Raw genomic sequence first — 24,176 nt, 5'->3', positions numbered from 1 at the left:
AAGAATTTAAAGCAAAATTAAAATTTGTAACAACCAACTATAACGCCAACTTGTCGTAAATCTTTTCGCTACACTTTGTCATTTCAGTCGGTTTCCGTATATATACATACAATGATATATATGGTATATATCTTGATTTGTTTCTTTTTTTTTTGTCCCTTTAATGTGCTACTTCAACTGGCGAATCTCTCACCGTTGTCATTGATTTACTTCAGTCTATTTGCTCGCTCGTCCTTTCATGCCCGCTATCAAAATACTTTTTATTGACTGACATGAGGTCTTAAAAATGGCGAAATGTGTGTTTGCTTATCGACAGGAAGCTTCAGGATATAAAGTATATTTGCAAATACGCGTGCTAAATGCGAATTTTATCTCTATAATGTACAATTTGTTTGTATTACATTTCTTTTTATGTCTATTATGTGTCTTAATTTAGTTACACCAGCACATCGTAGATGATATAAAACAGTGCGAATTTGATTGATGGTTTTAAATTTAGAATGAATATTTTTAGTATCTTTGATTTGATGGCTGTATTTGATAAGGGTACATATTGACATTTTCAATGAGAAATTTGATATAGAGTAGTAGGGTCGCAATTAAATTGAGCTTAATTTATTTTAATTATTTTTTATAAAAATATTATCATACTGTAAATATATTTAATTTATATATTCTATATTCTATAAAAGTGTGATTGATCATCGAGTAAAAGTATCTCAGTAATATGCAGATATATGAACTTTTTTATTGTAAAAATTTTACTCAAATGTGCAATGAAATTTAATATCCTACTAAAATATAAAGACACAAATTTGAGATTGAAGAATTGGATTTCTGTAGATGAAGGTTATACTTGGAGTAATTGGTGACAGTAATAAAAAAACATTATTAATTTACACAATGAGTTTTTATGTACCTTCAGTATGGAATAAGTCATCATGAAGTGCAGTATTATATATGTTATATAGTATTATATATATTATATAGTATTATATATATTATGTAGTATTATATATATTATATAGTATTATATATATTATGTAGTATTATATATATTATATAGTATTATATATATTATATAGTATTATATATAGTTTTTATGTAGTATGGAATAAGTCATCATGAAGTGCAGTATTATACAATTTTAACTAACACTTAGATTCATGTGTAGACCGTGGTTTCGAAATGATAAAATATATAGTATATATCCTCACCCATCAAAGCAGCAACTAGATTCTGTTTGTAAGATGATAAGATATTTCATCACATAATATGAAGCCCGATTAAAAACAAAATTATTATTAAAAACAAAATTATTATCACATAATAAGTAAATATCAATCCATGACATAAATTAAAACTGAGTAGTTGCCATATCTATGTGTGATTCCATGTATAATTAAACAAAACTCACATAAAACTCTTGTTATATTCAAAGAAAATATGTTGCTCAAGCTTACATCACTAAGAGATACTACTACCTATTATTCACACCCTGGAACTAATATCAAATATTTATTTTTATTAATTTGCTATCTACCATATAATATGCTACCATATAATATTTTGAGAATATGTAGCCTTAGCATATCTCGCATTTGCACTCAATGATCACTTTAAATAGTATAATGTTCGTTCTTGATGATTTTTGACGTAAAAATAGTTTAACTATCACATTTAAATATTATTTCTAATTTAATAACGTTTTGAAGATCACTGCCGATACGTTAATACCATTCCTAAATTCGGTTATAATGTTCTTGGTGTTAAACGTTTCATATGAAGTTTTATTTTTGCAAAAAATTCAATGATCATTCGGTTTACCGGTTTTCGATTAATTGCTCTTAAAATTTAACAGTAAACTAACTATATTTCCACTAACAATTATCGAATTTTCTTAGTACATTTTTGTATATTTCCTGATTTAATTGCGATGGTGTTAACAACTAGAAGATGCTAGTTATCAAATGATAATGACTGAGACAATACTGCAAGTGCCCTCTAATAGTTTTTCTAATAACTTGTCGTTTACTCTCGTATTAAAAAGTTGTTTTTTTATATAATTTATTACTTTTCTAATATCAAAATAAAATTTAAAATCCATTAAATTGTGTGGGATGTATTAAATTAGTTGATTTCGTAACTCTCCAACAGTTAAGAGCAGTTTTTGCTCTGCCCATATACGAGTATGCATTATTTGTTCAAAAAACAAAAAAAAGAAACAACTATAATATTTTTATTTGGTTAAAATTAATTAAATGTATTTATAATAACATGCCATTAAGTTATAAACAAATTTACATTTGTTAAGGTGACAATCATTTTTATTGTACTCCATTTTATTGCAGTTGTAAAGAAATAACACTAATGTTTCCAAGCAATTGGAAAAGAAAGAGTAGAATGGTTTCCCCAATATGTGTATAATTAATTTAAATTATATAATCTCTTAATCCAACTGAAATCACACCAAATATGTAAGTCGGAAAATATCGTTGACCCATAAATATGCAAATTTTTTGATATGGATTCAAACACGAAATTCACAAAACCTACTGGCCTAAAAATCCGAATAACGAACTCAGGCAGTCACACACGTAAACAAAAACTTTGAAGAAGCTTGAAGAGTTTGAGGAAGTTGGGCAGGCAGGCAGGCAATGACTTAAGTTTTATTTCATTGTACGAGCAAATCTTCAAACTGGAAAACAATGAAAAACAAAAAAACAATATCCATGAATTACTACAAGTGTGTTTTATATATCTTTAATCATTTACATAAATCAACTTAACAGCTATGTGTTTTTGCCAGTCGGTTTATGCCTGCTTGTCCGTCATTCGTCATGTTACTGTACTCACTTAAGAACTGTAAAGTATCTTTTTTTTTTAACAGATATGTGAATCAACTGATATGTTGTTTGCGCTACATTATTACACTTTACAGTACTTTTCTCTATAGTTTTTCCTATTTATTTATGTATCCGTTCTGGTATTTGTGGAGAAAGAATAGTGTGCGTTTGTGGCAGCATATTTATGTACTCAACTTCGCTTTTGTAAAGTATCTACTCATAGATATCTTGATTTCATTTTATGGTCACTCAGTAGCGATTTACAATTGAAATATTCTTACATACTCGTATCTGCTTGCACATAAAATTGCAAATAGAAATGTTCAACCATACACAAAAAGATAAAGTATTGTATATTGTATGTCAGTATGTAGTAAGAAAACACGCAGTGATGAATTTACATATTTACAAAGATACATTTTTCTTTTTTTATGTTTTATATGTATCTCAAAAGGAAATTTAATTAAATTCTTTGTGCCGCTTCACAATGTGCCTTCATTGTGCATATTTTATTATTTGCAATTATAATTTATTTATAAAAATGTATTTCATTTGTACGGTAAAAAATGCTGATAAAGTTGTATATATTATTTTATAATATGAAGTTAAAGTAAATATATATCATTGTTTAGAAATTTTTTATTTAACGCGAACTGTTTACATACATTTGAAGAAGATAATCCGATTACCCGGATGTCGCGTTTTGACAAGATATTTTGGTAAATTTTAAAATTATAACTAATTTTGCTAACTATGCTGTATATCTATATTTGATTGGTTCTTGTGATATTGAAAAATAACGCTATATAAAGACAACCAGTGCACCCATTTTTTTATTATAACCTTGAAGCCCAAGAGAATCTAGAGAAGTTAAGTTATTGTTATATTATAAAACAAAAAATTAGCACCAGAGAAATTTTTATCGTACCACTGACTTGCAGGCACTCAACTGCAACTTTAACTAGAGATATACTCTATAATTGCAACTAGAGCAACTAAAAATCATTATTCTTTAAAATATGATACTTCTAATATGGTTGGTTGCAGTGGCAGGTCATTAGATAACTTCCATGTACCTCAATTAGCGATTTTCCGCCGTTTTGCTACCAGATTTCTCGTAAGAACTCTAGTATAGAAGAGTAGAGATTAAATTCATGCCGCCGAATTTAGATAATTTAATAGGTCTTTCGTGTTCCCCGATTGGCAGTCTATCAAAGTGTCTTCCTAAGAACCTATATCTTTCGGACGCCAAAGCTGGGCGTTCACAGAGATAATGTATTATGGTTTCTTTGTCCTGCGGGTTTCCACAACTTCTGCAGTTAGGATTATAAGGAATCCTTCTAATACCTATATATCTAATATTAAAAATCCACTTAAAAATATTTTTTTTATATTATTGTTCGGGTTCTATATTTATTGTCTGCTAATGCTAGCATATGTACTATAATTTCTAATTATCTAATCTAAGTTGTGACAAGCACAAAAACTATGAAGTCCAATTTGTGTGATTTTATAAGCATATATCTGGATTTAATGATATGAGACTTAGGAATTTCTTCATCTATAGACAGTTTCTATTCAAAGATAATTTATCTAAATTTCGAACTGAAAAAATCAAAGTGCAGTATCAGAGTATTAAAAAATTGTCACAATTCACTGTAAGTTATAAATGATATATAATTTTTTGAAGTAAAAAAAAAAACCGCTACATAAAAAAGAAAAAAAAAGCAAATAGTTTATTTATTTATGTGGTTTATATTGCTTTGAAATAATTCTCATAATACAAATATATTTTTAATTTAAACAAAACATGTTGAGCCTAAAATTAAAAATATTAAAGCGAACACAACTAAAGTGAAACGCTCTACAATAATGGCCAACTGTATCCACTGATAAGGTGCATTGTCGTCGTTGATTAAATTGCTGGACTCCTGCAATTTAACATCTTCAAAGTGTTGTGCATCAACTTCCGTGGTGTGTTCATGTTTTTCATAGCTCCAATTTTTAGGTATCATCAACTGAATTAAAGGCATTTTGAGTAGAGCCACAATGCGTCTAGGCATCCTTGGCCTGAGACGAGAACGTGTTGCGAATAAAGTAAATACAGAAATTAAAGAAGCCAATGTAACTAGCACTAAACTCCAACTGTAAAATACCACTAAATGAAATTTAAATATGATTAATATTGTAAATGCTGTAATTAAATATTATATACCAATTAACGGTGTGCGGCGTGCAAATTTTCCGACTTTAAATGCGAAATAAATTAAATTAAAAGTAATGATGATAAAGCTGACACCATTTAACCAAATTTTTTCACTACGCCATGGTTCCATGCTTAATGACAGTAGCGTCAATATAATTATGCAGATGGCAGGCATACGGAACACAATAGCAAATGAGGCTTGCCGTTCAAATGTTATGTGATAGTCCATCGTAATGTAGGGTTCAGTGCAGCAAGCATAAACGGTAGAAACGTGTTCTGCGTGAAAATCTGTTACTTTATATTGCATATTTTGTTTTCCCTCGAAACTCTCAAATTTCATGCTTGCATTTGGTTTGCTATGTATAACATCCACCTCTAAGCCATGATATGTCCAAGAACCTAAACTCAATTTACAGAAATGCTTGTCATGCGGCCAATCACGCATATTTGTACTACAATAAGCAACCATTTCAATGTTACTTGACCAAAATACATCTCCTGTATTTTCGAGTATAATCATGCCATTCTCATGTAAGCGCAAAAATTTATCTGGTACGTTGTTATATATTTCCAAATCGGGCACCCAAATGGCGGCTTGCTTAACAGGCACTTGTGTTAGGTAATTGTAATCCTTTGGATCCCATTTTAATTTTTGATCATGCCATTTCTTTAAACATGCGTTTGTTATGATATGAATTGTTTCATTTACTACTAATACTCACCATATCTAAGCGTCCCAGAAAATTAAATGCGCCATCTTGTTCTCGAAAATCAAAGTGCTGCAATGTAAGATTCACACAAACATCTATGCGTGTATCTTTAGGTGCAGGTCTAGCTCCTGAGTCGTAATCAGTTAATAGATCTGATATCAAGCGAGTTTGTGCAATCGCTTTAGAATAAACTTATGGACACAATAATTAATAATATGAAAATATATTTAAAAATATATTTATATTTACTCGTTCACTTACATTTTGCTTCTAGTACTTCAGCAATAAGAAGAGTACAAATTATTGCATATAAGTATTTTATGTTAAACATATTTTGAACTTACGAACTCACTCGCGGAAGCCTATTTTACAACTGAAATAAAAATCTGAATCAAATCTCAAAATGTATTTGTGCATCTCGGCATACTTTTATGCCTCTATAATCTTGGATTTAAGTTTTCCATTGATTTAAATTTTCAATTTGGTGTCTTTGTCTGTGATTCAATTAACTTAAGTGGGTAATGTAGCTTCAGTTCTGTTGGATTTGTTGCTGTATGTTCCATAAAATGTACTAAATTTTAATAGAACGAAAATTTGTACTAAAAATAACTCAATCGTGCTTATTAAAGTAAAATTGTTGAGTATATTAAGCTGCTTTTTATTTATAAAGCAAGAAAAATTTATTATATTTAATAAATACAAACATATCTATGTTTATATCTCTGAACCTGTGCAGATTTATTTATGAAAAAGCATCTCTGCCTACAACTATAACACATACTTAGTATAAAATATCTGATGTGTCTTATATTTTATTTATTATTTAATACAAAGAGCTTATCTCGGCTAAAGAGCTAGGCTAATATACTATAATATCGAGTCCTATAACTTAGACATAATGGCTTAGTTGTTGTTGCATGCTTATTTTAAGTAATTCGCCTAATCCAGATGAAACTAAGCTAGTTGGTTAATTGAAAGCAGTAAATATATTTACATATGTTGTTGTTTTTTTTTTTTATATTTAATAAGTAGTTTTCTAAATATAAATAATAATATTTTTTTCTCTTTCTTTGCAGCTTTAATAATTATTTCGAATGTATGTAGCCGGCGTAAGTAACGAACTTCACTCCCACAAATCTCATCAGCATCGAAAAACTGCAAATGAAGCAACATTTTACCTTAAAACTAAAACAACTACAACAACATAATTTTCATAAATGCAACAAAAAGTGAAAAATGCTGCCAAATGAATTTATTAATGAAATGCGCTACAAATTATTAAATATTTCAAGAAATTTTTTTAATCAAATCAATTTAACATCACATTCCAATAAAAATAAATTCAATAGATTAGTAGAGGAAGATATTAAAAAAATGACGTCACAAACGAAACGAAAAACAAAAACTGCTGCGGCACCAACAACAAAACATCAAAGATGGCAATTTCCGCAACGCCAGAATTATTTGCTTTCAACAGCTGCATTAAGCATGTGCCTGCTGATATTTGTTATCACGACATTTCCTACCGACTGTCATGCCATCGACATGGGCAATGAACTAAATCTGAAGCCCACAAAGTATTCACAATGGTCAAAGAATGTCACATATTTCAGTTCAACTGCATATAATGCACGTGGTATGCAACCACTTTACGATATTACATACAAAGTATTGTGGTTTATAGCTGGAGAACATCCAATACCAGAAGGTACGTAGTACTCATTTATATATATATACGGGTACATGTTTATACGTAACAAAAATATTGCAAAAAACTATATAAATCAATTTTAAATATATAACAAAAAAAAAATTCTATATCTTTTTGTATTTATGTTTTAACGTAATATATATAAATTATATATATAAATTTTAAAATTCTAATAATATTTAACGATTATATATTATTTTCTTTATTAGACTTCATAAATTATAACTATAATGAGATGATTTATCACTGCGACCTTAAGGACTTATGTGTTCCCTTTATAATGGACTCTGAAAGATTCTCTACTTTCTTTTTGCTCAATAAATAGTATTATTTGTTTTTTTTTATTGTAATTTAAGTCATCGTCTGAAGAACTGAGGTCTTCACCTACGAGTTCACAAAACTCTTAACAAATACAACATTTGCAAATTCAATTTTGAATTATTTCTAGTTAATTTAGCTAATGGTTTAACCTTCATATCTTGTTAAGTTTAGTTGACATTTCATTACTTTTAACATTACGATATCTCGAAACCCTTAGAATCTAGTTGTGATTCAAGCGCATTAATGAAACCCATCCGTAAACCCATAAAATCTAGTTGTAATTCAAGCGCATTGATGACGACCTGGTTATTAGCCGATTTGACTATTCTTTATCTTCGGTATTTCTCTTAAAGTAAACACATATATCGATTCCATATATTTCCGCTAAAAAAATGATAGTTTGTTTTTTCTAGGAATTTCAAAAAAATTTATAGAATCTCAACATTATAGTCAGTGAATTAACCAATAGTTAGCATATTTTCATTTGTGAGTTAATCTTGTAAGTTTCAAATATACCTTCCAACTTATTCTTTTTACCAAAAATCGTAATGTAACACTTAAATTTGTAGCATAATGTTTCGCGGTCTTTATAGACTAAAGACGTATTCAACAACTGACGCTTTATGAAAATATGTCCTTATATTTAACATTCTTATTTTTCACTTTTCTTTTCTTAATTTACAATATAAAAGCAATAGAATAAAATAAAAAGTAGCATTAATCTAAAATTACACATAAATAAATATAGATATGTCATTAAATATAGTCCATGCGAGCCTTTGTATATGTCTTTAATAGCTTAACCAAAATAGTTGCAAAATTGATTGTAAAATAAAATATAACAGATTATAATAAATACACAGGATTAAAAAAAAAAAGAAAAAAATAAGCTTTAATATGAATAACAAAAAATTCTGGAAGTACTCTGTCCGAAGTGCTGTTAGAATGCAATGCGCTAATGCACATACGGAATAGGCTTCTGGGAATGTATATTCTTATGGAATGGACAATAAAATTTTGTAAAGTAGGTTCTACTACTACTACTCTTTATTGACGCAACAGGGATTAGAGACCTATTCTAAACCCAGAAGGGGACACAATAGATTCGACGGTCACAGTGTCACATACTCTAACAACAATACTGTCCGAAATTGTCTTTGAAGTTCAAAGCTGGTAGCTTTCAAAGAATATGACCATTCCAGCAATACATGCACTCGAAACCAATTAAATATGGTAAAACATATTTGTTTTGTGATTATGTTAGTAGATAGATCTGGAATATACAATTTTAAACTAAAAGTATATTTTTTAGCTATAAGTCTTTCTATTACTATTCTTTGATTTTTGTGTTATTTCTTTTTTTATTTATTAATATATAATGAAAAAGTGCTAACTAACAGCACCAAAAATGAGAAAAAAATATTTGTGGGTAAACTCTGCATAAACTAGTTACTCAAAGTTCTAGTTACTACTCGTCGAAATAAAAGAGATCTACGATGGCTATAAGTCTAGAGCAGTATAAAATCTCCACATGTTAAGATTTGTGGTTACAAAAAGTGATCCTTGCTATTTATATGATAATATTACGAGCACTATTATTCTTGTAATAAAAGGATTAAAGTTTTTAAAATTAATATTTTATAATGGTTAAGTATGTATATCAACAATCCTGTTTTCAATTTAGTTAAATTTTTAATACCATCCATATATTTCACTTTGCTGTGAAGAAATAAGTTTTAATTAGTTCAAAAATGACTTCACCTGCTGGATAAATCTCAACTTTTCCTACAAATAACATAAATTTTCTGTTAAATAAAGTAGAAAATTATGTTAAAAAATAAAAAGAAAAATTTACATAAAATTCACATTAAATTAAAATTCTATTAACTTTTTACTCTATTCTGCTCTGTAGGCTACATCACCATTAAGGATATGAAGCCAGAACTTGGTCCAAAAGTTGAACGAAACGAATGGGGAGATTTAATTAAACATTATTGGATTATTTTGCTGGTTGTTTTGATTGTGGGTTTGCTGGTCATATCGATGCCAATTATTGGGTAAGTCATGTTGCCCCTGTTACCAATATTAAACATTTTTTTTTCATTTTCCTTTTATAAACATTGTTTTTATCATCCTTACTACGTATTTATTTTTTAGATTATGCTTTTGCTGCTGCCGTTGTGCTGGTGCTTGCGGTGGACGTTCGGAGCCGTTTGATAAAAAACATGATACTTGTCGACGTGTATTTCTCGGTTTCCTGCTCATACTGTTAGCCACAGGCATTGTGTGAGTAAATCAATGTAACACATATCCGCTTTCATATTGAATTTACCAGGAATATCAGTTTATTTTGAGCTTTTAACTAATTTGTAACTATATGTTTTTTCCCTTCTTTACTTTTCTGCTTCGTAGTTTTGGAGTTATCATTGCATTCGCTACCAATAGCTACATGCAAATGGGCGTTGACAGCGGCACTGATGCGGTACGAGCTGGTAGTGCTGATACACAAAAATTCCTTGGTGTCACCTCAGAACAAATTGATCATATCTTGGTTACTAACTATAAACAACTCTCGGATCAACTCGAAAACATTTTAAGGGGTAAATTTTATGAACTAAACTGCAATCTTATTCAATTTATTTAATATGTTAACACGACGAAGATTTATTTGTAAATAGAAAAGTGTTAAATAATAGTGAATTACAACAACATTTTATTTTTCAATCGAAAAATATTGAAAAATATGATACCTGTTTTGGACATTGCCAAATAAACATTATTAGTGGGCCTTTGGAAATATTTTTTTTTTAATATTTTGTCGTTTTCGAATAGTTTTTAGACTACAATTACCAAGGGTTTAACAGCGTATATCGCTGTTAAATTTGTTGAAAATAGTACTTGATTTATTTTATTCAAACTAAGAGTTTTATGAATTTCACTTGCTGTGTTATGTTAAAATGAACGCATAAACTACAGCTATATGTCATTGCGATTTACTATTATAATTTTAGACATTAGATATAAATTTTATATATATTATTTTAATATTTATTATTTTTTTTCATCGTTTCAGAAACGTCTTCATTTATTATAACACAGTTAGAACGAAAGTCTATGGCGGTCTCGTTGCAATATCTGACAGATTTTCTAGCGAAGTTACCAGAACTACGAGATAAGCTGCAGCATATGAAGACAATAACAAATGAACTGCGTGTTTATGCCTCTCAACTGAGTGACGGTTAGTTTTGAAAATAATTAAAAGTAATTAAATTTGTCAAATAAATAATTCTCTTTAAAGGTTTACGCGGTGTTAAACGTGACTTGCTTCTTATGCTCACTAAATGTAATCAAGAAGCCTGCCAGGAAGTTTTAACCAAATACGAAATTGGCAAATTGGATGCAAATGGCATACATTATGATCAGGTAGGCAGTAAATTAAGTTATTTACAAATACGTATATATAAATATAAATTTATGGTTTATATATTAAATATTCTGTAAGCATTTTATTGATTCATTTAATGCATTTATTAAAAATTTATTTATCATGCTGCATGAAGATGGTAGACAGATACTTTCCAAAGGTATGTTATAACAAAGTATTTTATTAAAAAGAAAAAAGAATAAAATGTTATTTAATATTTTGTTATAAATAAAAGAAAAAGTGTGTTTGAAATATATTTAGATACTTATTTGTTTATTTATTATTCATATCACAGCATATTAACAACTTTCATTTAGTAGAAGTGTTGCTAAAAATAATTTTTTACAGCTTAAATGTAATGTCACCTCAAAAATCAATTTACCATCCAAGATAAATAATTTATTTATACGGGAACAAATGATGATAAAATAAATTTCGTCAATTTTTATTCACGTAAATCATACAAAGAGATTTATGTTATTCTATTTACTGCATACTTAAATAGTTAGATAATTCCTAATTTTTAATCACTCTACTTAAATTAAATTAGATATAATTTTGAGGATTTAAGCTTTTATTAAGACGTGCTTGAATTTTGTGGAAACCTTACTATCTTCGACTGCTAAACGTGGTCTGTAAAAAGAATCCCTTGATAGGTTCGAATTTATCTCTATTCAGATAAATTCAGCAGCAGAATCGAAGTCAAATTCGATTATGATTCGCTCTGTTCAGGTACATAAAATTATCATCTGAGCACAAACGTAGATTTATAATACTTACCTATTTCCTCAGCTATATACGTTACACTATATCCCATTATCTGTATGATTATTTTAATATGCGTTATGCATTTACAGTATAATGTATGGTATAATGCGAATTTCTTTTCCAGACTAGGAAACTTAATCATTGAACATGTTTTTAATTTTGTTACTTAGGTACCTAGATTTCAAATGGGGGCGGCTGTCAATAAGACAGATTTATAGAAATTTAGGAAGCCATTCGAACTCTTCATAAAACGCGAAGATTATTTGACATTTCTCTGTACATAAAAAGATTATTTAACACCAACGTTAAAGCCTTCGGCTTGTATGACAAGGCGCAACTTTTAGAAGTTATTACCATGCGTTTGTGAAGTAGCGAAGATATTGGTATTGTCCCTGTTGGAAAGATCGAGTCAAGCTTAGTCATCTGCATAGACGAGTACTACCAGTAACTACGAGAAATAGACCCGGCTGTTTACACATCTACATCCTTCCCCTATTCCTATATAACACCCCTAACTCCTCTTAATTATTCTTACACTCCACCATAACCTATATATTCGTTTTTGAAATCCATTTATGTTTCCTGCGCTAAGGGTCCTTTCAGGTTACTACAACTACAACTACCACACCACTTTTATTGTTCATATAAACGATCAAACCAGCGATGGGTTATAACAATACAAAAAAATTAGTAAAAAATCGGAAAACATCAAATAAAACTCAAACGAAAAGATTAAACTGTTATTTTGTTTTATTTGTTGTTATTTAAATAAGATGAGCCAATAAATTAAATATATTCTAACTTAAGAAATGGATTACTAACAACAAAATATAAATTTATTTTAATTAATAATATTTATTACAGTAGTAAATGTTGAAAAGCTCCTTTATTATTTCTACAACATCAAAGTAATTTTCAAAGATTGCGAGATGCTGAATATGCAACACTTCTCATATACATTCATACAAAATAAATATTAATTTAATATTTTTGTTAATATGAAATTAATTAAATATTTTTATTTTCATAGTTACCTGATGTTACCGAAATAATTGAAAATTTGGAACAATTAATAAATGACAACATTGCCGCTGCAGGCAATCGCGGACGAACTGCTCTGGACAACATGCGTAAGCATTTGAATGAAACAATCGCTAAACATACACCACAAATTATACAGGCAATTAACAAAGCTGGTAAGTGTAGCAATTTGTTAATAAAAAATAATAATGTATTAAAAAATGTATATAATATATATGGTTTATAGGTCAAAGCTTCCAGAAGGCTTCTAATGATATTAAAACTGAATTGAAAAAGATTTCTAATTTAATTGGTACTAAAACTGACAAATACACTGGAGTTGCAGATGACTATCTTAATGAATATGGACCATATCGGTTCTATATAGGCATAGGAGTTTGCACAGTTCTGTTGTTGGTAAATGAATTGCTAACTATAGGAGTATGAATTGTTTAATTAAATTATATTTTTTCTAATTATTAGATACTTATTTGTTTAGTAATGGCGTTACTATGTGGTATTTGTGGTAAACGGCCTGACGGTTATGGTGATGATTGTTGCAATAAAGGCTCCGGATCACGCTTCCTCATGATGTAAGTGTGAAGTATTTATTCATTTTAATTGATGTCGTCTTTTAACTGTGACCTTTTTATTGCAGCGCTGTGGCATTAATTTTCTTGACATTATCTGCTATTGCTTTGGTTTGTCTAGTACATTTTATTTTAGGTTTAGTTGCATATCGAGGAGTGTGTGTACCATTGAAGTAGGTTTATAATTACATTACCTATCGAAATTATAATTTAATCATTAATTCAAACTATTTTCAGGGATCCACAAAACGATGAAATTTTTGCACTATTGGATAATTCTATTGATTTGAATAATGTACTATATCCTTCACAAGGCAATGGTAAAGCTGCCTCAGGAACTTTACCACCATTCCGTATATCGCATGCTATAACATCTTGTAAGGCGAATAATACCGTATTTGAGGTTTTGCGAATACAAAATCGTATAGATATTCAAGAAATAAACGAATATCCTGCACAATATAAAATTAATCAAACTCTTGATAATCTCGTAAATGGCATTGATTTTGATAATGAGAATATAGAAATACTTAGTGATGCGGATAAAGAACGTATTCTTCAAATGGGCAACTCGGCGATCAAATACTTCGATTCAGGCCAATTTATTGATAATCTAAACGATACCATAACTAAACATTCCCTTACCGAGATTTCTGAAAAATTGCGACAAACTGCATCACGGATCACTAGTAGTGAAATGAAAGATGTACAAGTGAGTCTGCGCAATCAAGCATTACATCTTGAGACATATGAGCAAAATCTTGTTATACCCATGAAAAACCAGTCATCCCAGTTAATTAATTTAGCGCGTGATTTAGATAAAATATTACGTTATAAGGAGCATTCATTCCAAGAATCAATACCATTATTAGTAAATGAAATTGATCGTGCACAAATATTTATTGCAAAGGATGGTAGACAGTTTGTTAAGGAAACTGCTGAAAGTTTAGTTAATTATTTCTCTAGTGAAATTGTACGCTTCTTAGGCATGGTTGTGGATTCTGTAGAAAATAAGATTGGATTGTGTGAACCATTAGCACGAGTGTATGATGCGGGTGTTGTTGCTGCTTGCAATCGTATTGTAGATCCATGGGTAAATTCTTAAAATTTTTAAAATTATATGTATAGTAAATAATTAAACAATTTATTACAGAATGGTTTCTGGGCTGGTGTTATAGTATGTGTTGTGCTTTTCTTGCCAACCCTTATTGTAGCTGTTAAATTGGCAAGCTTATATCAAAAATCAGACCCCTATCCTGGACCCTTAGTAGAGTCGTAAGTACTATATATTGTCATATATACTATATATATAATAGTTATTTACTTTAAATTTCACATAACAGCTTGGTAGTTTTTTTTAATAAGTTTGTTACACTTTCCTTGCATCTTCTAATTTTTTTCTTTCATTGTTTTTGATTTTTAAAGTTTTCATTGTTGCATCCCAATATTCTTCAAACTATTATCAGCATCCAATATATTAGTAATAATTTTTATTTCTATTTCAAAGTAATATACAACATAAAATAATTTTATAAATTATAATATTAAATCAAAAAATGAAAATCAATTAAAATAAAAAGTTAAAAATTATTAATATTTATTATTATAAAATTTAGAAAACTGTAGAAACAATTTTATAATATATTATAATATTATTATTATTTTTAAATAATTGTATTCGATATTGGATTTAGAAAATTAGGTGAAATGGTCATATGAAATTATTACTTAAAAAATAAATAAAAATATCTGAGAGGTAGCTTTACTTATCAATATAATAATCTTAAAGAAACAAAAACTATAGATTTGAAAAATTTTTCCAGAAATTATTAACAATGAAAAATGTGTATTTTTCTACATATATATATGTATTAATGAATAAGGAAACAATTTATATAAAAAATATAAATTATTTACATGATTAAATTTTCCACGTAGGTTTTAGCTTTCTATTATCTGTCATTTAATTAACTTGATGTTTAAAAATCGTTTTTTTTTATACATGTTTGTTTGTTAGAGAAACAGTGTATGTTTTTAAGATTTTGTATGTATTTTTTTGTATTTAATTAGTTGTATTTAATTCGTTGTATTTGTTCAAGTTAAAGTTTTTCTTGATTTACTAAAAATAAAATAATTTTCAGGGAGTATTTGTATGATGCTTACAGTGAGCGTGATCATATTCCATTGGCAAAGTAAGTCTTCATTTTGGTTTCATTAAACTTCTTTTCATTTTTTCTTTATGAATAATTACAAGCTTTATATGAACTGACACTGTTGATGTTATAACATATTATAAACAAAATTATGATAATACATATTATTTTTACATACCATTTAAATTTTCTTTAAATCAAAAAAAATTACTAAAGTATAGTTTTAGGCTGCACCTAAAAAACAATTCACGGCTTGCTTCAAATTTTTTCTTCGACACACTCGTAAACTATGTTTTTTAAAATAATGAACCACAAAAAAATTAACAAAATTTTTCATTTAATTTTATATTTAATACATATTTCATTAAGAACGTAATTGGAATGATTATAATGCTTGTAACTATTTAAATCTTTAAAATTTTTAGTCTTATTAGTTAATACTAAATTTGATTTTTTTTTTAATATTTCAAATAATTTATTTATTATTTTTATATATTATTGTTATATATTATTTTTATTTAGTTTTTATTTACATTATCTTTGTTTTACTATATTACGTTTTCTTTTTTTTATTATTTTTTATTTGCATTATTTTTATATATTTTAGAAAATGATTAATTTAAAATTTTTTATGTGTACTGTTATATTTTTTGTTTAGTTATTTTAGGTTTGTTATTATTAAATTTATTTATTTAATTTGTTACACAATCATTTTAAAACATTTCATTGCAAATCTTCATTATATCCCTGCTTTCTTATAGCGGACCCAAAAATAAACGACGAAAGAATAAAGATCGTCGCAGACGAGAATACTATGAAGAAACTGTAGGTTCTGGTGGGCATGGAGCACCATCCACGGCGTCTGGTGTACGTGATACACGTTACAATGATATGGCGCCCAAGTAAGTATAATTCTTTGTTATTTCGATATTTGCTTTTTGCCTTGAATTTTTATAGATATATTTTTTTATAGTAATTTTTGCATTTTGATATAAAGTTTTTACAAAACTTTATTTAAGTCTATTTGTCTAATTATATTATAATTAAATATTTTTGGGTAGCCTTTAAACGTCTTCTTGGAATGCTTAGAATTTATTTACTTCATAATTATATACTATATTTTTAACATAAATAAACTAAATAATGTTTTAAGATGTTCAAGCTCATATTGGTATTCTAACAACACTTAATATATATCGAAATTTCATTTAAAAATATTAAACTGTGTTAAAAGGAAATCAACATAATACAATTTATATTTTTATTTTTAATTTATATTTCTTAAATTTCTTTAGAGCTATTGTTGGGGCTATTGATACAAGGCCAAAAGCACTGACGGCAGATGGTTTCTTTTAGGTATAAATTATCTACCTGTGATGATGTGTGCGTGTGCTTTACATTACTAAACATTTACTTCTTTAACCCAAAAATATAATATAACTCATTACATTATTTTTCCAAGCGTTATAATTGTTAAAACTATATATTTACGACACCAATAACAAGTGTTAACCAAACTTCCCAATTGTGTCAAATGCCAAAGCAAGGCAATTACTAAACAAAAGTGCATACAGAGTTGGTGCCATAATGTGTAACTAAGTAAAGCTACTTCAAAGCCATTTATTAATTTTAAGGATGCCTATTTACCACTACTGCAGACATTAGTGAGAGTATAAGTTTTTTATTTTTAAAAATAATAATTTAATATTTTGTGCTTGTAGTCAAACATTTCGTCATACATTTAACTCTGGCTTATATTGTTTTTTTCGAATACTACTTCATTGAAACATCAACAACTAGTGAAAATCATAATGTGTTAACCATTTCGTGTCATATGACTGCATTTTTTCTTTTTTTTTTTTGTTTGTAACATTCATCTAAAAACATATAATAAATATTAATAAAATAATTCGAAGACATTGTAAAAAAAAATGAGATACCACATATATGCAATTCGATTTTTGCACTTTCAATGCTTCTGCTACACAACTATTTGGGTGTTCAAAAAATACGTACTGCTTAGAAAAGACATCTTTATTAGGTTTAATATAAAGAAAATTTAATAGAAAAATAAAAAAACAAAATGAATAAAAAAACAAAATATAATAAATAAAATAAAGTATAGAATTTATATCGAATTTTTTTAAATAATATATATATACAAGTATTATACTATATTTTACATTTTACAGCAATAATTTTATCACAGTATGTTTATTGTAATTTTATTTTACTAAAAATTATAACAAAAATTTAAATTTATTTATAATTTGTATGATTTCGATATAAACATTATTGATATGTAATTTTAGCATTTCCTCTATCTTTGTCTAGTATTTAATAACAGAAGTGTTCCTAGGATATTAATAAGCAATAATCTGAACTGGTACTGTTCGAACATTATTATATTGAATCACCACGAATATATCGATTTCGACCATTTGAATCCACCAATTTAAATAAAAAAATTTCGAGTATATCAGATTGCTCAGTTTTATATAAAGATACTTATAACAGGTTATATTCGAATACAATATGGTGGCCAAAAATTTTTAGTGTCTCGCATATTTGACCACAGCTAGCATAAGCAGTAAAATTCTTGAAACCTCGATCTAAAATAATTTTTGTAAAAGAATATAATCAACTGCTGTGAAATAAATTTTACCTTGTGTGGCACATTAATGCATTATCCATTGGGACCATGATGAATTGTTCAAGTTTGACCAATTACATACCAAATAGTTACTTTTCACTTTGTTTAAAGTATGTTTAATGTCAACATGTGCTAAAACAACTCACTCTATTTCTCTTGATTTCGTACATCAATTTATATGTCACAACACATTATTTTGAGTCCCATTGATTATTGATTGTATCTCGTTGAAATTATGAGGTTCCTCTTTGGTCCAGACTAGCTTTAATTACTACCCTAATCACACCCCATATTCTTTTAGCATATATTACAACATAATCATCATCTTTTCTCCTTTAATACACATTTGAATCAAATGATCTATCTTTACTACTCTAGAGATTTCGCTAAGCGACGACAAGCTAAGTGAAACAAGCTTCGATCAGTTCAAATAATTTAACCTTCGAAAAAAAAAACAAAATATCTTAAAATATGTTTATTTAAAAAAATTATTTTATTACAATTTATTAGTATTATAAAATTAATAGTTATAAATAAATTGATCACTAACAAGTCATCATCAATAGCTACACAGTCCATGTAGGATCTTAACTTGTTTTACGACATTCCTCCATTCTTCTCTATTTTTGGCTTTTAACTTATAGTTGATGACATTCATATCTCTCAGCTCTTGTCGAACACTGTCACTCCCTCTCTCTCTCTATCTTACTTTTTTCTCGTTGTTCTAACTTCAATCTTCTGCTGGTCTGGCTGCTGCTCTTCTGGCATCCACAGAACGTGTCCTTTCCTTTTCAAGCGTTGTCTTTTTATGTGCTTGATGATGGTGTCAATTTCCATCAGTTGATTGAGTTTATCTATCATTATAGCTTATACGATATGATCACTAACAAATAATTAATAAAAATTTATCGAACATAAAATTAAATTTTTATTATAAAAATAATTAATTAGAAACATTGCATTAATGTATAATATATCTAATAATTCTAATATCCAATAATAATATAATTTTATTATCTAATAATATATAGTTATCTTTGTCTAATTTTTAATAATAAGTAGCTTAGATATATAAGTTTATGTTTTTGTATGAAATATTTGCGAAAGAAAAGCAACAACTGTAACAAAATAAATTATAAATTATTTTTATACATATAGTTAAACATTTTACTGTAATTCAAGGTTCTCAAAACTATTATTTAAAAAAAATTCATAAACACAAAAAATCGGCCGTTCAACTAATTAGAAACATTTTCAAACAAAATTTTAAAATTCAAAAGTATATATTAAAAAAAAATTAATATTTTATGGCGAAGCCATGGTTTTGAATAAGAACTTGCTGCAATTTGAGAGAAATTGCGGTCACAAAATATTGGAAGACATTTCTGGAAGCTATATTCCATTTTTCTAGATATCTCTATTAAATTTATCACAATTTAAGGTATTGTTAAAAGTTTTCTATTAAGGTTAGAACGATAGGTCGACCAATTTAAGACGTTGATGAAATGATCAGATAACCATTAAATTTTGAGTGAATCGTTCGTAATTAGTTGAACCTAACTTTATATAATATGCATATATGTTACTATTATTTACCTTCTGCTCAAAAAGTACTCGGATTTTGTAAATAAAACACACAAATTTAAATTTTATTCCAAATTTTTTTTATCAGCGAATTCTCTTTTACCGATTCAATCGACTCAAAACGCTTACCACGAAGGGGCAATTTGAGTTTCGGGAACAGAAAAAAGTCGCACGCATCCAAATCTGGCGAATATGGTGCCTGATTGATGACAGTGGTGCCGTGTTTGGCCAAAAAATCGCGTACATCAAAAATTTTCCATAGTAAATATCGCTAAATGCCCTTAAGGTAGTCTCACATTAGCTCAAATTTGTACCATATGTCAAGAAAAGGTGTACCAACATAACAAAAATTTTTTTGAAAAATGTCTATTACTTAAGAAGTAGTTAACAAACAACAAAATCCGGATACTTTAGGTAGATCATTTCAAAACAAGGTTCTATCCTGAAGTATTGTAATATTAATTATTATCATTTAAAAATATATATTAGCAAATTTAGTGTAAGCAATAAATTCGTTATTTATTATTTTTATTTTTAAATAATTAAATATACTAACTATGTTTTAGAACGCTGCTTACTAACACATCAATCACAGCAATCAAATACACTATATTAACTGTCACACCTTAGAAACCATATTTGAACGCTGATGAATCAAACTATCTCTCTCTTTCTCTCTTAATACACACACCTATGTACTTCTGGTCTTGTAAAAATAACCAAGTTTACAACATATTTTATTTTATTTTATTATAAAATATACAAAAATAAATTATAAGTCTTATTGTTGTGAACTCTTATGTTTAGTAAACTAAAATCTATGTACGTTTCTCTATATGTTGTACATATTCGTTAAAGCCGTTTGTAATTCATTGTGAATTAATTGTTCACATTTTTATACATCAGTGTTGTGTATACACTGCCACAAATAACATATCCTTTCTATTTCTACTACTACTATCAAAATTTTCTCTTTCATTTTCTGTTATTTAGAGGAGTTTGTATATATTGTTATTAATATTTATTTTTCTTTGTCTTTTTTCTTTGTCTTTTTTCTTTGTCTATAGACACTGGGATGGTGGTCCACCACGTTATCAAAATCCACCGATGGCACCACCAGCATCTGAATACGAACGCCCACCGCCATATTATTATCCTGGAGCTACGGAGCAGGACTAAGTGTTCTATATTGAAATTCAGTTTTAAGATGTGTTTGAGGAAATTCACGCACGCAGCAGTAAATGTGAAAAGATATGAATTGGTATTAAAATTTTAAAAACCCGAAATCGAGTGCAACCAGCAACAAGAAAACAGCCAACGTTATTTGAAATTTAGACTTTAGTATGTTAAACTTTCTATTAAAAAAAATACGAATATGTAAAAAAAATTTTTGTGAAAATTGTAAGAAACTTCAGGTTTTCCCCACAGAAAGTAAAAATGGCTTTAATCAGAAATGAAATAAAAATAATAAAAATTAATCGAATCCAGAAAAAATAAAAAAATATATAAACTACAATGAAAGGGGAAGTAAGTTAAATGCATAGATTGAGACTGTAAATTAAGTTTATTAATGTTTTTTATATGTTTATAGTTTTAAATTTTATATTATATGTATTTTTAATATTAGAAAAAATATTTAAAAATTGCATTTGCTGGCAAATTGGCCAAAATATTTTGTGTGTATTTTTATTTTGAAATTAATTGTTTTGTATTATTTTTAATAAATGAAATATTTTTATTTAAAAATTTTTACTACAATTAGTAAATTTAGTATTCATTTTCTAAGTAAATATTATTTTAATTATATCATTGTAAGGAAGGAAAAGAAGTATGAAGATGAGGAGGAGTTTTTGTTAGGTTGTTATATTTTAAGTGATTTATTATAAAATAAAGGCTTAAAATGGCAGTACATTTATATGTAAAGAAATTTAATTCTTCCAAAGGAGAGAGTTTAAAAATAATTTATATACTCTAAATTTCTATATAAGTCAATTTTTAAATTATAGCAAGTTTAATTTTTTTTATTGAAATTGTTTAGTTTAAAATGATTTTTTAAAATTATATTTTAATTTAAAATATGTGTATTTATAAAAAAAAATCCAAAGTAATTGATATCGCATGAATAAAACCAACTAAGCATAAATGTACTCAAATTGGTATATAGTAGGATATATGATTAAGTAATTAAAATGGAAAAAAAAAGTAATTGTAAAACTGTATTGACAGAAAAAAGCATTTGTGAATTACAAGTGTGCTTGGTAACAGCTCCAAAAGCTCCACTTTTTTAAAGTTGTTTTTAGCATAGTATATATTATATAAATATATATATAACATAATGTGAATTTTTAATGAAATTAAAAAGATAATATTAATTGTGAGTAAATTGAAAATATGAACATTTAAATATAATTACAAAGAAACAAGCACCAGCTTAAGAGTAAATATATTGTTGTTTTACTAAGATTTTAACAACAGTTTAGCTTTTAATTAGCTACTCATTATGACTACAAAAATAATTAGTATATATGCGAATGTCCTTTTGAACAATTTTTAACATATAATTGTAATTATAATAAAATTTACATATATAAAAATAATATTGAAAAAGATATTAAAATTAAAAATTTGTTATTTGTGACTATCAAGTAAATAAAATGAAATGCTGATGAAAAGTGTGAAGATTAATAATAATACTTTACATATTAACTTAACATTGTTCACATTATCATACTGTAACAAATTTTTAATTTTTTTTACATTTTAATGTGCTCATAAAAAGAAAATCGTTAAAGATAAATACAAACATTAAGTAAAGTAAACGGTTTTAAATGTTGCCAAAAACAAAACAAAAAACAAAAAAAAAAACAGAAATAAAAAATACTATTATTTATAGTGGAACATAAAATTGCATTTAAATATTAAAATATAATAAAAAAAAATTTGAAACAATAATAATAAAAATTATTTTTATATTTCATTAATGCAGAGCAAGATCAAAATGTATCGTAGGCGCAAACAATACACTGTTAAATAATTTCTCAAACTTTTAATCTATAAATTTATTGAAATTTTAAGTTAAAAATTTTCATATGAAAATTGATCTCAAAGTGTTAAAGAAACACAGGCACATATGTTATTTCAAAAAACATGCTATTAATTTTTCCACACTGTATATCTCTAACTTTATATTTTTTAAAAGAATTATGAACTCTTGGCCTTTGCTGAAATAATTTTTTACACTTTAAAACCATGATAACTCAGAGGTATCCATTTAATGCAGAAATAAAGAAAAAAATTTGTTGATACCTCTAAACACAACATTTAGTTTAGTTATCTATGATAGTAACAAAAAAAAATTTATTTTAATTATTAATTAATATGATCAAAGCAAAATTTTAAACTCAAAAACTTGGTCTCTATTGTTTATAAGTATAATTTTTAAAAAGAATTAATATATCCGATTTAAAATTTTTCTGTCTAACTCTGTTATCGATAAAAATTTTTTATTGGTAGGTATTAGAGAGAATTTTTTAACTTTCAATTAGAACAAAATGAAGTTTGGATTTGATTCTATAAATTTGTATACTTATTGAATTCTATTATAGCAAACTTTCAAAGTAATTTAATTTCTAATATCCTGTATGTTTAGCAGTGGCATCACAATGGACCAGTGGGGTCGGACTGATTTAGTTAACCAAACTGACTGCCACAAAAAGCTAACAATATATATATATACATTCGAAATTTTCATCATTACCTTAATTTTATTTTATTTTTTATTTATTTTTCTTTTTTTACATATGTATGATATATATCCACATATAACAATATACTTGCCTATTAAAATATAACTTTTATATACCAACTTATAATAACACTGAATTTTCTTTTAAAACTGCGCCTTAAGTGTTTCAAGTAAAAAATGATCGAAACCTAAATAAAATGTTTGTAGGTGATATTAAATGCAACAATTATTGGAAAAAATATTTAAAAAAATAAAAATTAATATAACATAAAGACAAAATTAGAAATGATTGTAATTTAGTGTTTTTTTTTTATATTTTAGTAAGGAATTATAATAAAAACTTAATCTATATATAATATAAATTATGTGTACATGTTTTCTACTAAATTCATAACTTTCACTTTTCATTAGTATATATACAATATATACATATATACTTGACTCA

The 24,176-nt window shown here is 27.1% G+C and overlaps 2 protein-coding genes across 5 annotated transcripts; one reads left to right on the top strand and one right to left on the bottom strand.

Annotated features, from left to right (window-relative positions):
- Positions 1–4,578: 4,578 nt before the first annotated feature.
- On the bottom strand, positions 4,579–6,137 carry LOC119673532 (acetylcholine receptor subunit alpha-type acr-16-like). Its single transcript, XM_038084828.1, has 4 exons — positions 6,024–6,137; positions 5,775–5,953; positions 5,062–5,719; positions 4,579–5,004 (listed from the first exon to the last, which is right to left on the bottom strand). Exons 1-4 carry the CDS (start codon positions 6,091–6,093, stop codon positions 4,646–4,648), a joined length of 1,266 nt encoding a protein of 421 aa, XP_037940756.1. The 5' UTR covers positions 6,094–6,137; the 3' UTR covers positions 4,579–4,645.
- Positions 6,138–7,093: 956 nt separating this feature from the next.
- LOC119673530 (prominin-like protein) lies at positions 7,094–21,566 on the top strand. 4 transcript variants are annotated; one of them, XM_038084825.1, is made up of 16 exons: positions 7,094–7,470; positions 9,707–9,851; positions 9,952–10,080; positions 10,207–10,394; positions 10,868–11,032; positions 11,093–11,217; positions 13,017–13,182; positions 13,254–13,423; positions 13,490–13,599; positions 13,665–13,769; positions 13,834–14,689; positions 14,750–14,871; positions 15,738–15,788; positions 16,511–16,651; positions 17,045–17,105; positions 21,054–21,138. In XM_038084825.1, the coding sequence occupies exons 1-15, from the start codon at positions 7,137–7,139 to the stop codon at positions 17,103–17,105; spliced, it is 2,868 nt and encodes a 955-aa protein (XP_037940753.1). In that variant the 5' UTR covers positions 7,094–7,136; the 3' UTR covers positions 21,054–21,138. The 4 variants fall into 4 exon arrangements, with proteins under 4 accessions (XP_037940753.1, XP_037940752.1, XP_037940754.1 ...); XM_038084824.1 differs by lacking the exon at positions 17,045–17,105 and having other exon boundaries at positions 21,054–21,565; XM_038084826.1 differs by lacking the exons at positions 15,738–15,788; positions 17,045–17,105 and having other exon boundaries at positions 21,054–21,565.
- The last annotated feature ends 2,610 nt before the right edge of the window (positions 21,567–24,176 follow it).

The sequence above is a fragment of the Teleopsis dalmanni genome, chromosome 1 (assembly GCF_002237135.1).
Source record: "Teleopsis dalmanni isolate 2A chromosome 1, ASM223713v2, whole genome shotgun sequence".
In the NCBI taxonomy this organism is placed as follows: Eukaryota; Metazoa; Arthropoda; class Insecta; order Diptera; family Diopsidae; genus Teleopsis; species Teleopsis dalmanni.
Note: the sequence above shows the minus strand (reverse complement) of the source record. Positions and strands in the feature narration are given on the sequence as shown.